We start from the raw sequence: 12637 nt of genomic DNA, 5'->3' as shown, positions 1-12637 counted from the left end.
TACCTGCCCCTGAGTCTAGCCATCCTAAATTGGCTGATTTCTTGTAGTGGTGACAGCAGAGATGGATCTAGAGAAGAGAGGGTCAAGTGGGTTTACTCTTCTAGGAAAGTCTAATCCAGAGAGGGCTCCCAACCACCATTGTCTCTAATATGACAGTGCATTACAGTGCCAACTGGACAGGCATTTTGAAGTGTCTGCCTAATTATTTTTTTGCTTCAGAACTCTTAGGGTATGTCTACACTGCAAAAACAAACAAACCAGCGAAACTTCTATGGCAGTGAGTCTCAGAGCCTGGTGAGTCTCAGAGGATGGGTTTCAGAGCAGTGAGTCTCAGAGGGTGGGTTTCAGAGCCTGGGCTCCAGACCAAGTGGGAACATCTACATGGCTATTTTAGTCCCTCACTGCAAGCCCCATGAGCCCAAGTCAATTGACTCAGGCTCTGAGACGCAATGTGCGGTGTTTTGCAGTATAAACATACCCACAAAGTCCCTATGAGTCAGAGTTAACTTGAAGCCATGCTACTTGTCTTTGCCTTTTGCAAATGATTGAGCTGTGCCCAGGGAGAAAAATGCTATTTTAATGGGCATCATTGCATAATTCATGACACAAGTCACTTCTGTGTTTGAAGGACCCCTGGCATAAATGGCAGAAACAGTTAGAAATGTGTGCAACAGCTTCATTACGACACGGGGAGAGAGACCCTCTGGCTTTATCTGGTGGCTTTTAAGTATGTCCTCCCAGAAAAGACCTGAGTGGAATAAGATTGTAAGGACATCTTCATTCTTTATAAAGTTCTGAGTTTTAAGGACTGCTTTGAATCTGAAATTGAAGACTGAACTTTAACCTTTTTTAAAGGCTTTGTCTATTCTAAAACTCGGGGGGAGGGGGTTCTTTTTTTTAAAAACAACCATATTATCTGTTTGCATGATATGATTCAGATGCTAAATAAGCTGAACATTTTAATTGCAAGTCCCTGCGAGTCCAACATAGTTGTCTTGATGATTGATCTATGCCACAGTAAAGTGCCTTTAAAAAAAAAATAAAAAAATCCCACACCTGTTTTTGAAATATCTGTAACTGTTCTCTGAAATGCTCTGACAAATCAGACTCCTAACAGTGCCTTACTCATACTGTGTGTGAGTGAAGGATATAAGGGAGGCTGGAAGGACTGTAGTGACTGATCTGTAGAGTGCTAGAACTTTCACTTTGACTTTAGGGTAAGTCACACGCAGCTGAGTTAAGTTGGTGGAATTCACCAGCACCTTAAATGTTTGGCTTTAGTTCTACTAGGACTGGTGATTATCGTCGTTAACTCATGATTAACTCCAAAAAATTAATCGCGATTCAAAAAATTAATCGCGATTAATCGCACTGTTAAAAAATAGAATACCAACTGAAATTCAGTAGGTATTTTGGATGTATTTCTACATTTTCAAATATATCTATTTCAGTTACAACACAGAATACAAAGTGTACAGTGCTCACTTTGTATTATTTTTTATTACAAATATTTGCACTGTAAAAATGATAAACAAAAGAAACAGTATTTTTCCATTCACCTATTACAAGTACTGTAGTGCAGTCTCTTTATCATGAAAGTTGAACTTACAAATGTAGAATTATGTACAAAAAAACCCTGCATTCAAAAACAAAACAATGTAAAACTTTAGAGCTCACAAGTCCACTCAGTCCTACTTCTTGTTCAGCCAATCGCTAAGAGAAAGATGTTTGTTTACATTTACGGGTGATAATGCTGCCCACTTCTTAATTACAATGTCATCTGAAAGTGAGAACGGGCATTTGCATGGCACCATTGTAGCTGGTGTCGCAACATATTTATGTGCCAAATGCGCTAAAGATTCATATGCCTCTTCATGCTTCGGCCATCATTCCAGAGGACATGCTTCCATGCTGATGACGCTTGTTAAAAAAAAATGTGTTAATTAAATTTGTGACTGAACTCCTTGGGGGAGAATTGTATGTCTCCTACTGTTTTACCCACATACTGCTGTATATTTCATGTTATAGCAGTCTCGGATGATGACCCAGCACATGTTCGTTTTAAGAACACTTTCACAGCAAATTTGACAAAATGTAAAGAAGATACCAATGTGAAAATTCTAAAGATAGCTACAGCACTCGACCCAAGATTTAAGAATCTGAAATGCCTTCCAAAATCTGAGAGGGATGAAGTGTGGAGCATGCGTTCAGAAGTCTTAAAAGAGCAACACTCTGATGCTGAAACTACAGAACCCAAACCACCAAAAAAGAAAATCTACACTGCTTTGGATGGTTATCAAGCAGAACCCATGATCAGCATGGACACATGTCCCCTGGAATGGTTGAAACATGAAGAGACGTGAATCTTCAGTGCATCTGGCATGTAAATATCTTGCGACACTATCTACAACAGTGCCATGCAAACGCCTGTTCTCACTTTCAGGTGACATTGTAAACAAGAAGCAGGCAGCATTATCTTCTACAAATGTTTGTCGGAGCGATTGGCTGAACAAGTAGTAGAACTGATTGGACTTGTAGGCTCTAAAGTTTTACATTGTTTTGTTTTTGAATGCAGGGTTTTTTTGTACATAATTCTACATTTGTAAGTTCAACTTTCATGATAAAGAGATTGCACTACAGTACTTGTATTAGGTGAATTGAAAAATACTGTTTCTTTTGTTTTTTACAGTGCAAGTATTTGTAATCAAAAATAAATTGAGCACTGTACACTTGGTATTCTGTGTTGTAATTGAAATCAATATATTTGAAAATGTAGAAAATGTCCAAAAATATTTAAATAAACGGTATTCTAGTATTGTTTAACAGCACGATTTTTTTTTTTTTAATCGCTTGACAGCCCTAATTTCTACCATTCATTTGAGCCCAAGTGGAATGTCTTCATCTTTCCATTCTAGTGATGTTACAGAACTAGGGCTTTGACTAGTAATCTCCCCTTCAGCAGAGTCTAGTTTGGTCACAGCTACATTCAGCACATAGACTGATTCATCTCTGTCTTTTCCTGCACCTCTTAATCCTCTGTAGTTTAAAATCAGCAGTTCTTTCCTCATGAGATGTAACATTCTGTCAGCAGATTGGCAAGCATCACAAGTTTGTTCAAGCTGACGGTGTTGCCTTTCTCAGCCCACACAACAAGACCGTCACCTAGACAGACCAACCTTCCTACCTAGGGTCCCTGTGTTAAGGCATCAGATGAAAATTTAAAGGGTGGGGATTTGCGAGATGTTCCATTTGCACCTGGCTCCAAAGACACTTAGAGCACACTCATATCGCGTGAGCTTTCTAAGGTTTTGTGTGTGGTCAGAACCCAGACACGTGCCGATGTGGGGGAGACTGGCTTTAAAACTGCGGCAAGACCATGACTCAACAGCTGGCGCGTGTTCAAACCCAACAGAGCAAGGTTTCTCTTTACTAGGAAGATGGAATTAGCAATGGAAGGATTGATGTTTTAAAACGGCCAGTCAGAAGTCGAGACACATGAATCCACAGCAAAATAATTTTGAAGGTTTATTTTTCCTTTGGTTTAAGACCTGAGCAGCAGCAGCGAACTCTCCAGACAAATGAAATGGGAGAGGATGGAAAACCAGCAGTTCCTCTGATTTGATTGTGTTTTTCCCCTCCAGTTGTAATAGTTCCATCCAGCTTTCTTACCCTGACTTTTTCCCATTAGCTTTGAAGCCATTTGAATGCGCCATATCAAGTAGTACAGAATACCCCACTCCTATGCACCAAAAGGGGAAGAGAGGTTCAAAAGTTCAGTGCTGGTATTGCAGGTGCTTAATAGGGGTGAGTGCAATATCCTAGAGTCATTTTAAATGGATGAAACATCTAGCAAATCCTGTGGCACTTCAGCAAATAGTTCAAAGAAGTGGCACCGGAGCTCAGGTACTTATGTATTAAGTAGTTTAATATTGTAGGTAGGTGAACCAAGTGCAGGAGGACAGTGTTTCATCCGCTCACTGCCATGATCATTTCCTGTTCTCCCATGTACATTTTCAAACCACTTAATATGCTCTTCTCTTTCAGCTATTTGCTAGAGAGCCATAGGACATGTTAGACATTTTAGTACTGAAGTGAGTAAAAGTAAAAGGATTTTTCAAAGCAGATCAGTTCCACGATAGCAGATCTAGTAAGTCCTACACAACTGTGCTTTTTTTCTTTGGCGTTTTTGCCTGCATTTGTAAAAGCCTTGTTAACTTACATCCTTCTGAGCCAGTGCATTCCTATTTGTTGCTACTTAAGCATAATTTCTCTTTTGACACTCCACACATATGCAACTCATTGAGAAAATGTAGACTGTACAAATAATACTGGACCAATATGTCTATTTGAAAAGTGACAGCTCCTGAGAGACAGTAAACATTTATCACTGTTCAGTGTATGAATAACCTCAATTGGACTTACGAGAGTGTGGCGAGAAGTATAATCCAAGTGTTTTAGCATAGAATTGGAAATCAAGAAGTTCTGCATCCTAATTGCAGCTCCAACACTGACTCCCCTCTGTGGTTTGATTGGGCAAGTCACTTGACCATCTCATGCCCAAGTTTCCCATCTATGAAATGGGGATAAAATAGGTATTCGAAGATAAATTAGATACATTTGTAAAGTGCTTTGAATGTAAAAAGTGATATTCTAAGTGGTAAGTAAAATTTTGTTGAATGTAAGAGAGTATTGGGGGTTGGTGTGTGAGCCATTCACTTAAACATAAATGCAGCAAAATCTTGCGACCAGGTGAGTTAGGAAACATGCTCATTGTAGACAAAAAGACCAGGTAGGAAATAAAAGTTGCATTGTTTACGATCTTCAAAGTAGGGCATCATAAGGGCCTGTAGCTGCTGAATATCATCTGACTTAAGCTAACAAAACCGCTGATTTAGGTCATTTAAATAGTGACAAAGAGTCACGTGGCACCTTATAGACTAACAGATGTATTGGAGCAAAGGACTCTTTGTCGCTTTTTACAGATCCAGACTAACACGGCTCCCCCTCAGATACTCATTTAAATAGGATCCTTGCCTCTCAATGGTGGAGGAGTCAGAGATGCATTCTCTTGCCACTACCATTCTTTTCCCTCTAGATTAATTATTCTAATTGCAGTGTTTGCCTGAATATTTAAAGGACTGTGATCCATGCCTTCTCCTGCCACATGTGAATGTGTGTAAAACCCTGACATGCTGTGCAAATTAGATACCACTGGTGTCTTTGCAAAAGTAAAGAACAAAAGCATTCTTGAAGCGGTTGGGAATTGCTGCCCACAGCGACCTTGAGCACTCTGTGGGGGCTGGGAGTGTTTAAGAGTTGGGAGACCCCCGTGGATGTAAAGCAGTGACGTAAATTGTTGCTAAGTCAGGATGCCAGCTGCTCTGAGCGATATTTCAGGTCGATTGATGTATGTCTGGGTTTGCCTGCAACAGCCAGGGATCATTGTGTTCCTCGGTGGATTTAAAAAACAGAAATTAAACAGCAGCTGGTGGCATGGGATACGCTTTGAAAAACACCTGATTGGAGAACAGTTCTGCCAACCTACCATACCCTTAGGAATTTTTCTTTCTCTTCAGAATATTCCCCTCTCCCCACATAGGACCACATCCAGTTGTCATGTGTCTTTGTTTTAAAGAGGAGTTCCTCTTATTCTAATGCCAACTTCCAGTCTGAAGTTCTGACCTGTTGGTAACATCCTAATTGTTTCCACAGCAACCAGTTGTGTTGCCATAAAATACTGCAGCAAAAGCAAATGAATTATTTTTAAAAATATGCAGTTTTTATGCAACTAACTGTATTAACAAAATATTTTCCCACAGGCACCAAGTCTTTAAATACTTAAATGTTTATAGGTGTCTTTAAGATATCATGAGCCTTAACTTAGAAGATATAACAAGAAAACGTCCAGCTCTTTCTGTTAATGGATCAAGTGATCCATTCCCTGTCTCTCATACCCAACTTCTGGCAAACAGAGGCTAGGGACACCATCCCTGCCCATTCTGGCTAATAGCCATGGAAGGACTTATCTTCCATGAATTTATCTAGTTCTTTTTTTGAACCCTGTTATAGTCTTGGCCTTCACAACAGCCTCTGGCAAAGAGTTCCACAGGTTGACTGTGCGTTCTATGAAGAAATACTTCCTTTTATTTGTTTTAAACCTGCTGCCTATTAATTTCATTTGGTGACCCCTAGTTCTTGTGTTATAAGGAGGAGTAAATAACACTTCCTTATTTACTTTCTTCTTACCAGTCATGATTTTATAGACCTCAATCATACTCTCCCTTAGTCATCTCTTTTCCAAGCTAAAATGTCCCAATTTTATTAATCTCTCCTCATACGGAAGCCATTCCATACCCCAATCATTTTTGTTGCCCTTTTCTGAACTTTTTCCAATTCCAATATATCTTTTTTGAGATGGGGCGACCACATCTGCATGCAGTATTCAAGATGTGGGCATACCATAGATTTATATAGAGGCAATATAATATTTTCTGTCTTATTATCTATCCCTTTCTTAATGATCCCCAACATTCTGTTCACTTTTGTGACTGCCGCTGCACATTGGATGTTTTCAGAGAACTATCCACAGTGACTCCAAGATCTCTCTCTTTAGTGGTAACAGCTAATTTAGACCCCATCATTTTATATGTATAGTTGGGATTATGTTTTCCAACATGCATTACTTTGCATTTATTGATTGAATTAATTGGTATATGAAAATGAGGCTGGAAAGTTGAAAGATGTTTTTATGGACCATTCAAAGACACACTGGACATTTTAAAATCCTAATAACTTAGGTCCAAATTTTCAAATTTAATTAGTTAAGATTAGGCACCTAAATAAGTGGCTTGATTGTCAGAGATGCTGATGACCCACTGAAATTAATGGGAGCTGAGTGGACTCAGCAACTTTGATAATTAGTCCACTTTTATTTAAACTGCTTAATCTGGGTTTGGATGCCTGTACTAAGTACCTAAATTTGAAAAATAGGAAGAGCCTTAAGTTTAAAAAAATTCCTGCAATGTTCTGATGCTAAATTTTATTTTTCACCATATATGCTGCTTTATATTTTGCAACTTTATGAACTTGGACAAGGAGCATAGACTGGTCAGTTTCTCACTTTTCTCGCCTACTTTGTCTAGTCAATTTCAGTTTCTCCTGCACTAGCAAGCATGCTGTAATGTTTAGGTTGCACACACTACAGAGTGTGTGTGTGTCTGTATGTTGGGGGGACCCAATTTTTACTGAGGTTTTTAAGATAAATTTGATTGAAATATTTCTCTTGGTCTGAGGTTTTGTAAAAGCTTATTTCTACAGAGCATGTATTTGTGGCCTGATAGTGTCCCTAGAATGCTGTGTGGAGTGGCACATTTGTGTTCAGACTTAAGTACTGACCGGAGGCAGCTACTAGAGATCCAGTTACTCTACTAGAATAGATGGTAACCAGGGACCACTGAGCATCAGCTAACAGGGTGCCTGTAAAATTGTGACACATGACTTCATTAGTTGGAGTTTTTGCTCTGGTGATGGTGGGAACAGAAGAGACTAAAATCTGCCTTCCTGATGATAGTTAGTAATGCTTAATTCTCTTTAAAGGGAGGTGGTAAGCCCAGGTTCTTTCCCCTGAGTTGTGGTTAGTGCTTTCTGAATGTAGCAGCAGTGCTAATGCAGCTCTGTGGTATTTAGCTGCTGAATGCTAGATTTGACTCAGCAGCCTAGTCTATTTGTAGTCTCCACGCTAACGAGAAGGTGCAGCACTACACACGTGGGAGATGTCGCTGTTCTTCATTACGATCAATGCAGTCAGTTCCCAGATAAGCCAAAAGGGCTTGGGAAAGGGTTTACTTTTGCAGATAATGTACTTGAAGGCAAGTTTACTGTTTGCTGTCTGAGTTGTCTGGCTCATTGCAAGAGCAATTCATACCTTTCCTATTAAAATGCTGTTTGCTCAAAGTACAATCCAAGTTGCTCACTGCCAGGAAGGCAGCTTATAAACGCTGTTCTATTTAGCAGCACAGCTAAACAGTTTAAAAAAAACTCTCATCAGAAAATCTGTGTGACAGCATCATAGATCTTTGAGCCTTCCATTTTTCAGACATTCACAAACCTGAAAAAAAGTTGATTTCCCCAATGAAAAATGTGTCCTCCTATGAGGAAACTACTTTACTCAGTCCTCTAATTAAACTACTTTAGGGTGTACATGTCTGGAAGCAATCTACTCCTTGTGTTCTAATGGTCCACCCTGACATGTAGGCCACTGTTTCAACTGAAATCCTTTGGAGATATGAAGATCCAGGTTTCTGGACAAACTATTCATACAAAACCATTCAAAGGCCATGTGTCCTAGGGGATAGACAAATGGACTGGAACTCAAGAGACCTTGCTTCTGTTCCCAGCATTGCCACGGGCCTGCTGGGTGACATTGGGCAAGTCACTTCCTGTGCCTCAGTTTCCCCATCTGTAAAATTGGGGTCATGGTATTGCCATTCTTTGTAAAGCACTTTAAGATCTACTGATAAAAATGCGCTGTATAAGAAGTAGCTATCGTTATTACTCTGATCCTGATGTAGAAGAGGAAAAGCAGCCCCAATGTCTTTTTCTCTGCATTTTAGAATAGCTGTGGTCTGGGGCGAAACAGAGAATGGTGGTGGTTATTACACTCGGAAATATAGTTAGAATTCACATCACTCTATACATTTATCAGTGCTGTTTTTGTATTCACAGTCTGCTCTTCTAGATAATTTTGTAGCACAACCTGCCTGTTCCCAAAAAAATCTACTCCAGCCTAATAATGCATCTGTGTGTGCTTCTTTCCAGATTCTCAGCGCTCCCATCTCTCCTCTTTCACCATGAAGTTGATGGACAAGTTTCATTCACCAAAAATAAAGCGAACGCCATCAAAGAAAGGAAAACAGGCTGACCTGACAGTGAAAACCCCAGAGAAGCCAGTGAACAAAGTAAGCAGCTGAATGGTACTGTCTTGGTTACAGTCTTGCCAATTCCCTGCCTGTTGAATAGTCTGTACTGTAACTATACTGAAATCTGCTGCTCTGGCAATGTTGCTCTCAGTGCATGGGGCTGTTTTTCCTTCAAAGAATTTTAGTTTCCTGAGGTACTCTTCAGAGCTCCTTTCCAGAATAACCATATAGATGGTCCTTTGTATGTAGTGTATCTAGTTGACTAGAGACACACATAACTTTCCTTTTGAGCTCTTGATGAATGTTTCTTCCATGAGCATTGAAATGACTCGTTATGGAATGCAGTTTATGGCCTGACATTCCCTCCCCATACACACACACCCTATAGTTATGCTTACAACTTCCAAAACACTGCCTGACTTCAGGGTGTGTTCCATTAAAATGCAAGCAGATCCTTGAAGCCTGTCCAAAGATGTCCTCAATCTCTGGTGACCTCAACAGAGTGAGTCAAACAGATGTATTCAAACAGCTGCTGACTTTCAGCCCACCCTTCCTCAAACCTAAGCTAGCTATTTCAAGCCTTATAAGAACTGAGATTGCCTTTCTTTCAGGAGGCAATAGCCAGTTGGCTACCAAAGTATTGCCTCCTCTCTCATTCTCACCTGGTTGAGCAGACAGAAGAATTTAGCTCTAGAATTGCTGAGATTTCCAGGTTTCAGGTGTAGAATTCAGTCCCAGGTTATTAAGAACAACTGGGATTACTTGTGGTAACTTGCAAGCCCCACAGTTGCTGTTGAGAGACCAATTCAGTGTACCATACCACCTTTGCTAACTTGTTTGGTTTATTCCTAGTGAGGTACAGTAGGATTTATACAGTGGGGTTGAGTGGTGTCTAAAAATGAGATAAGGTAATTGTATCCTAGTACTTTTCATCACCATGTGGAAGACGGGTTTTCATTCTCTGGGCTGGATTTTGCAGTGGAGGCAGGGTGTCTGCATCTTGGGAAGATGTGCTAGATTAGAGGCGGGCAAACTGCGGCCCGCGACCCTCCTGCCCGGCTCTTGAGCTCCTGGCCAGGAGGCTAGCCACTGGCTCCTCCCCTGCTGTCCCCCTGCCCCTGCAGCCTCAGCTTGCCCTGCCGCCAGCGCTCTGGGCGGCGGGGCTGCGAGCTCCTGCCAGCAGCACGGTGGTGTGGCTGGCTCCGGCTGGGCAGCACGGCTGCCAGTCCTGGTGCTCTGAGCGGCATGGTAAGGGGGTGGAGAGTAGGGGGGTTGGATCGGGGCAGGGGTTCCCGGGGGGGCAGACAGGGAGCAGGGGGCAGTTGGATAGGTGTGGGAGTCCCGGGGGGGGGCGCCTCAGGGGGCGGGGTTGTGGATAGGGGTTGGGGCAGTTGTGACAAGGAGCAGGGGGGCATTGTATAGGGGGTGGGGGTCCCGGGTGGGTGGTTAGGGGCGGGAGGACCTGGGAGGGGGCAGTCAGGGGACAAGGAGCAGGGTTGGAAGGATTGGGGGTTCTGAGGGGAGCAGTTGGGGGCAGAAAGTGGGAGGGGGCGGATAGGGAGTGGGGGCCAGGCTGTTTGGGGAGGTACAGGCTTCCCTACCCAGCCCTCACACAGTTTCGGAACCCCAATGTGGCCCTCAGGCCAAAAAGTTTGCCCACCCCTGTGCTAGAGCATTCACAGCAGACTGTTGAGAGAGGGTCACTGGCTTAAAAGGGAGATACGTCCACTATTGAGGAGAGGAGTTGTAAAGCAGGGGAAATTATGAGGGTCTTCAGGGTTCTCACTCATCCTCAGAGTGAAAGAAGGAAGGAATGGGCCTGTAGCAGCCCTCTTGTTGAGAAAAGGGTACAATCTATTACTTGAGAGAGAGAGAGAGAGAGAGATGGGGGCAGCTTGTTTACAATCATCCTTGAGAGCTGCCTTGCTAAGATGAAAATGTATTGGTACTTATGTGGTGCCCTGCAGCCAAGAAAGTGCAAATTTTCATGCAGGTCCCAAATTGTACAGAAACCAAAGAAATCTTTGTGACACCAGCACAGAAAAATCCAAACCAGTCCTAATAGTTGTCTTAAAAAAGCAACCATCTGCCAAGTTTCAGCTTTGAAAGAATGTAATGGCCATGGCAAATGGAGGTTTATTATGGGGACTCATCTGGGCCCCCACTGTGGTGATGCTACCAGGTCCTACTCATATTGGAGCTCTGCCATTGAATTCTATGATATAACTTTTTACTTTAGGTGTCCATTAGAGCAGTAACCATTCTGTAAATGGGAAAAAAATTGCTTTCCAAAAATCTCTGTAATTTTTTTCTCAACTGAGCCTTTCCATTGGTGGACAGAACAGAGGGGGCTAGGAGATAAAAGAGAGAAGACTGACAAGCAGAATAAGTTGTACTGAAAGTAAATCTGATATCTAGAGAGCAGAATATGACTAATAAGAGAATATGGTCTATTCCACAATGGTTGTTTTGTTTTTTTTAATTGTCGAATCCTCCTTAGAGATTATATTATTTATTCCAAGGAGATTATAAAAAAGTTAATACATAGTGACTAGTTCAAAGGGTTATTATGCAGAGCATTTTTGAGCTCTGTGTACAATCCAGTGGGCTATTTACTGGGGAGAATTTGCGCTATTTTATTTGTATTGACTGATTCACTGACATGCATGTAAAACAGTGTCATAGCCTTTCCTTTTAATTGATATCTGACCACAAACAGATTAAAACATATTCGAAATAGAAAAAATATATATATTTGCATATGAATGAAAGGCAAGTTTCTTCTGCATTATTTCCCCCAAAGAGCTGAGAGAGCAATATTGGGGAATGACTGACCAGGAATCTGCTGAACATGTGAAAATATTTGTTACAAATCTAGGTGCTGGAATTGCATTATGGGGAAAATAAATCTCACTTGCAGTAATTGCTCAATAGGAAAGATAGCTGAGTTGCTGTTCATGTTGGGTAAATTGGCTATTGTTGGTCTGCATTTAAACTGTAAACCTTGTGACTTGTGAAATGTTGATCTCTGGCTCAGTCCTAATCCATTTTAATGACTGTCTCCAGCTAATTGATTAGTTTGATGGTAGCCAACTGATTAGCTTTGTGGGGGGAGGAAAGGGTGCCCTGGGTCATTATTACAGAGTCTAGATGAAATATAAGGAGAAGCTGACAAATGAGAGATTTTTCTAAGATACATGATGTCAAAAGACAGATCTGACTGAGTAGATTTCATATCTATGCATGTACTCTGTTTCTTTAAATCCTGCGGCTAAGTCTCCTACACACTTACAGTAGATAATCTAGCTAGAGTCGAAGCAACAGTACCAAAAGATTAAGTGTAAATTCAAGAATATAGCAAAAACCTATCCAAGTATTAAAAGGATGGTTTATTCCAGATATAATAGTCAAATGTATGCTGTCACTGTAGCCTATTCAGTTCTATATAGGTTCTTACACTGTGCTCATCACCAAAATATCTGAGTGCCTAACCCTTTCTAGGTCAGCTGTAGCTCATACATAATGCATTTGTAATGATTATTTAAGGGAAACCTTCCAAAATCATGCAATGATATATCTGCATGTGTCAGTCAAGTGTGGGGGTGAAGGGACTTATTGGTTTGGCTGAGTAGTAAATCCATCCAATTTAATGCCCCAAATGGAAATTGGTGGAGCACGTGGAACTGCTGTTTTAGTAATTGCAGCCATTGTAGATCTAT

General features: G+C 41.2%; 1 protein-coding gene across 9 annotated transcripts in view; it reads left to right on the top strand.

The window, feature by feature from the left end:
• The window catches only part of RAPGEF1 (Rap guanine nucleotide exchange factor 1), a 125764-nt gene that overhangs the window by 42716 nt on the left and 70411 nt on the right, over window positions 1-12637 (top strand). For 8 of the 9 annotated variants that reach the window (XR_004648471.1, XM_034793573.1, XM_034793572.1 and 5 more), the window contains exon 2: window positions 8818-8957. Coding sequence is in view for 8 of the 9 variants with exons in the window: in XM_034793573.1 (XP_034649464.1) it covers window positions 8818-8957 (140 nt within the window). In the remaining variant the exon portion in view is untranslated. Of the gene's footprint in view, window positions 1-8817; window positions 8973-12637 lie in introns of those variants that run through there. The other variant, XM_034793575.1, reaches the window with a different exon arrangement.

The sequence above is a fragment of the Trachemys scripta genome, chromosome 17, assembly GCF_013100865.1.
Source record: "Trachemys scripta elegans isolate TJP31775 chromosome 17, CAS_Tse_1.0, whole genome shotgun sequence".
NCBI lineage: Eukaryota > Metazoa > Chordata > Testudines > Emydidae > Trachemys > Trachemys scripta.
This window is presented reverse-complemented; position numbering and strand designations above follow the sequence as displayed.